Here is a 5,362-nt window from a genome sequence, read left to right on the forward strand (position 1 = left end):
TGGCCACTATTATGCATTTGGAAATAATTTTCCTTGGGTGCCCCTGAAGTGGTGACGCGATCATTCAGTCGTGAAACAAACAAGCTTGCAAAAACGTCTCGATTTTCTTTGTTCAAGCAACCTCAAAATTCTTCGACTATTAAAGTAAACCATCAAGAGGAAATGTTCCGTGCTTCATCATCATGAAAAGAGAAGTAAAAACTCGTTAACGTCCGTTCTATCACGAAAATGCATTGTAGCGGAGCTCCGAGCGCGCGGAGCACCAAAGTTAAGAAAATATGGTAACCCAACGATGCGAGAAATTTTGATTTCATATTATTTTCCTCCCAGTAACCGGACTGAAGTGTTGACATTGCAAAATTTCCAGCCCACCTACCGAGATTCCGATTAGAAAAACCAAGACAGCCTGCCCTCTCACATGAACGTATCGAAATAGGACAAAGGATTTAGAGGTGAGGCAAGATCTCGGAAACCGGGCGCATATGAAGAGGTCCTTAGTCATATATTTTTGTCCATCCTTTATCATCCACTCAAGAATAGACCACCTTTTGTGAAGTCTGTGTACACGGTGAAGGGATAAAGTTTCGTTGTATGGATTACTGGGACACGTCAGGTTCAAATTCGCTTTTTGACCAAACTTTGATTTCAGTTCATTTCTTGCCCTCTGGGGTTCGAGCAAGTTCTGCGAAGAGAGACCTACGCACAAAAGGTTTCATTCTGTCGTTCATTTGTCATTAACGGCAAACACGGCGCATTAAAAATTGCCCTCCAGTGTCTTGTAAGATGAGGAAAGGCCCATAACATCGTTTTTCGCCTTAAATAACAGGCTGCCTTTTCTCTCTATTGACTATGCCCAGTTTTAGTCAGTTTTTTCCTTTACTTTAATGAAAATTAGATTATCTTCATGAAATATTGGCGTGGTGATGTTGGCTCGGACTATTTTCTCCCCTCCGTGCCTTTGAAAAGGACATGTTATTTTCTTCAACCCACCCGCATAACCTGCTTACACGCTTTGTTAGCTTGCAAATCAGTTTCCCAAAACAAAAATATGACAAATATGAAAACGATCCGGTCTCTTGTTATGAAAATAAAAGGATACAAATGTCACGCTTGGTCAGTGGCCTGGCTAAAGAAATGAGGAGCAGAAACGTCCTTTTGCCTGCCTGGGCTATTAATATTAGTGCATTGACAACATGTGTATTTGTTTTGCTTTATTTGGGATCACAAACAAAAGTCATGCAACACAGAAGAGGCACAGACGAATTTAGCGACGATCAGCAAGTCGTGGACGTAAAGTACATTGAATTTTTCTCTATTAGGTGAGGGAACGTATAATTTATATATTTGCCCGTGTAGTTTCAACTGCTCAACAGCTACTCTAGTTTTGCTTTACCGTGATTTGCCATCAAGGCACAAAGTCGTTCAAATCTCGCGCGATTCAGACAGTGACACCGAATGAGCAATGGATGGCTTTACATCAATTCAGCCATGCAAATCAGTGAGCACCTTCTCGATTTCCTCGTTTTGTTTTTTTTTTTCTTTTTCTTATACTGAGTTAATGCAGTATCAAAACTAACGTGCTCTTTGTCAGCTATGATCCCACGTTATGTCCAGGCTAATTATGGGCCAAACCTAATTTCATGCAGACTTCTCTGGTGCCTTATTTCCCCTGTTTAGCCAAACTGAGAAATCCTGTAAATGAATTAGGCTTCTCAAAGCACGTTCACAAATATCCAGTTCAATAAGTAAAATTCTTTCTCCTAAATCTTTATTTTGTTCCATTCTTACATGTCGAAAGGTTTTCAGTTGTACCAAATTTTATCAAATACAACTGTTTTGTCTGACACCAGATGAAAATTTCCTTTGCGTTATATATCTTCTAAGCTCTTATTGTTGCAGGTGTTTATAATATAACGCTTATCAGCTTTTTAAATTAATTATTTGTCTATCATTTGCGAGGGGATCCTATAAAACAGTTTTATTGACTTCACTGCAAGCCGTTAACCTTGTTACCATGTAAACAAATCTTAAGGCAGTAATTTGCTTTAGCGAAGACAAAATATTCCTAAGGCATTAGTTGAAATTGGAATAGACAGTGCTGAAACCAGGAAACTACAGGAGAAAAAGAATCATTTTTTCTTTAAAATTCTAAGCCTTAACCCCGCCCCGCCGCGACAACGGTTAAGCAAGAAATTAAAAAAAAATTAAAAGATCTATATTTTTTAAATTGAAATGCCATTTCAATTTAACACCTACGTTGATAATCTCGTCTAGACCTTTACAACTTGTTTATTTGGACAAGAAGGGATATAGGTTAGCACTTGACTCCACCGACGAATCCAGCTTTATCGAGGCCAGAAATGGTGCCATTGGTAGTTTTTCAGAGGAAAAGACACAAGACACATCATCAAATACCAACAGTGTGGGTGCATCCATGAGCAGACCATCTAACGATGGATCTATGAATGTTTACGAAGAAAATGACTTAAAAGGCGACGCTGAGCGAGATGAAAGCATTGATTACAATATGGGATGGGAGCAGTTCCCCGAGGAACCCAAAAGGTAAAGAACATCTTCAACGTTATTATTATTATTCTACACACGCGTAACCTACACACTCTATAACTAAGAAACAAGCGTCAGCTAAATGAATTGCTATCAAAAGTAGCGCGCGCAATACACCGGAAGTGAAAATACGGCGTAAAACAGCACGAACCGGAAATAAAAGCTGCGGGAAAAAAAATTATTTATCTCGAAATTTTGCTCGGTGACCTATCTTGATTTTTTGCATGCACGTATCATTCCAGATGGCACTTCAAATAAAAAAGTTTCGGGGGAAAGTTATTTAGTACAATTTTCTGTAAACTATAAAACGTTTTTTTCCGATGTATCTTAAATTCTACTGGATAACTTTTTGTCATACTCTCTAAGATATTAAAGAATTTAGGGAAATTTCCAACAAAGAAATAAAAACGGTAAGTCAACAATTTAGTTTTTCAGATAATTTTCGAAAACTGAAATTTAGAGGGCCTTTTTGTAGACCTGGCCTGTTGCCATGGTAACGGGTATGAAAAGATATTTATAGTTTGCCTACACTATGAAATATCCTTTTTTGGTATCTTTCATCGTTTCACAAACACTATAGCAACGAAAAACCCTTTCGAGCCTCATTAAGGTGGAAAGGGTACAAAGGAGTGAGAGAAAATAAATGCGCAGCAGAAATTGGAATCACTAGGAAGCCTTCAATGCATGAAGATAGCATTATATTGTCACTATCATAAATAATTCATGATTAATTTATCAAGCCAACGAAATAGTTACTTGATTTATGAGGAACAAAACTAGAAAAAATATTTATACATAGCTAGATTTTTTTCTTAGTTCAAGGACTGGATTGCATAACTGCTGAACAATTAATTTAAGATTCTTAGGAGCGTAACAGATCAGATCTCGTAACTTACAAGTGATTGGCTTGCTAACCAAACTAAAATCTCAATACTGAGCAACCCGGAGATCACAATTTAGAGTTTAAAACATAGAGGTTGTTACAACATGAAATAAAAACCAGCTTACGGAAGCCTCAACTCCAACCCCGATTTTGCGCTGACTTAAGCTTCATCCAAATCTCTCTGCACTTTCCTTATGTTAAACTGTCATTCATCACTGATTCTCACTGGTAAGACAACGATTAAAATGGATTATAATGAGAGATATCTGACTTATCAAATTTCATAACCTTTGTCTTTTCTTTTCCATTTTATTACCATTTTTATAGGATTCCTTGTAGTTCAAAACGTCCAATGCAAAACGTGGTGTTCTTAAGAACACATCGATCTGGTAGTAGAACAATAGCCAATATTATGTATAGATACGGTGATTTAAATGATCTGGAGTTTGCGCTTCCAAAGCAGAAAAGCTACGACTTCTATTGGCCACTTCTCTTTAATCCAAGCTTTGTGGACAAGAAGTACCTTGACGTGACGCCACCAAACTTACTTATTAACGCAAGATATAGTCCAGATACAATGACATCCTTCATGTCTAAGGTATGGCTAATTGCGCTATTTTTAATTTCGTGGTAATTTACTAATATATTTTGCCTAGAACGATACCGACAGTACAGACGCGAAATTGATTTAATTAAATTTGATCCCCCTTGTGATGCATCTACTTCAGAGAGACACAATGGAATAAATCTGGGATCTTCTTAGCTACCTCTCATTGCAATAGGCCTTTTCGCAAAAACGACGGCCATTTTGATTTTTATTGTTTCGAAAGACATTGTGGAATGCTCAGGGGGCAAAATAACATGTGGACGCTCCAGCCACTCGCCCGCTGTCCTTTTGGTATGCAATTTTATGGCACTCTGAATTACTGTGTTAGATACAAATTACAATTTCATATTAAATCTTAGTCATTTCTAACTCCTTGAAAAGAAGAAATGACCGTTTAAAAATCTTTTCAGCATGAATGCCTTGCGAGTAAAAACCCTTAAAGTCCCTAAAGAGAATAGTTTGATTCTGAATCCACTGATAAATTCAGCCTGTCGCAGATTAAGTTAGTCAGGCATTGCTCCCTTTGAAACAGCATAAAAAATGATTTGTTTTTGCGCGTTTCTCCTCTGTTAAAACACTCCTGCCTCTAAAATTAGAGACTAATACAAGACCACGATATATTTTTCTTGCAGGATTCCTTTTTTGTTGCTATCATTCGAAAGCCTTCAAGTCATTTTGAATCTGTTTTTAATGGATATCAAATAGACACAGTATTGGGCATGCACAACTTTACTGACCCACTCGACGAGTTTCTGAACAAACCAAGACAGTATCTTCTGCAGTATCTCAAGGAAAAGCCACGATTTGACATGAACCTTAACATGGTCAAGAACGGTAATTTCGTGTGTGTTTTTTGTGATTCACTTTGCAGCTATTTTTTTAACATCTTTGTCGAATGAAAGAACTGAGCGATCCTCGCATTTAGCTGGACAATTTAAGCAATTGTCGCTAGTTATAGATACCTGAAAAATTCAGGTGGCTCCAAAGGGATACGAACCCATGACCTCTGCGCCCGATGCAATGCTCTACCAACTAAGCTATGAAGATTTATGAGAGACCTGAGTAATCCACGCACTTAGCTGTCATTTCAGGTATAGCTCCAATGCGATTCGAACCCATGACCTCTGCGATGCCGAAGCAATGCTCTCACCAACTGAGCTATGAAAGCCACACAGGTGGTAAAGCATTTCATCTGAATTCAGGTGTCTATAAAGCGACAATTGCTTCAATTGTCCAGCTGAGTTCGAGGATCACTCAGTACTCGCATTCGTCTATATAACTCGCACTTCAAATATACATTCATTTCA

At 38.0% G+C, this 5,362-nt stretch overlaps 1 protein-coding gene across 2 annotated transcripts in view; it reads left to right on the plus strand.

Annotated features, from left to right (window-relative positions):
- The first annotated feature begins 994 nt into the window (after nt 1–994).
- The window catches only part of LOC138052098 (galactose-3-O-sulfotransferase 2-like), a 15,355-nt gene continuing 10,987 nt past the window's right edge, over nt 995–5,362 (plus strand). The window contains exons 1-4 of one of the 2 annotated variants that reach the window (XM_068898459.1): nt 995–1,319; nt 2,275–2,562; nt 3,776–4,046; nt 4,688–4,889. In XM_068898459.1, the coding sequence (XP_068754560.1) occupies nt 1,102–1,319; nt 2,275–2,562; nt 3,776–4,046; nt 4,688–4,889 (979 nt within the window). In that variant the 5' untranslated portion in view covers nt 995–1,101. The remainder of the gene's footprint in view (nt 1,320–2,274; nt 2,563–3,775; nt 4,047–4,687; nt 4,890–5,362) is intronic. The other variant, XM_068898460.1, reaches the window with a different exon arrangement.

This window comes from Montipora capricornis, chromosome 6 (assembly GCF_036669925.1).
Source record: "Montipora capricornis isolate CH-2021 chromosome 6, ASM3666992v2, whole genome shotgun sequence".
NCBI classification, from domain to species: Eukaryota; Metazoa; Cnidaria; class Anthozoa; order Scleractinia; family Acroporidae; genus Montipora; species Montipora capricornis.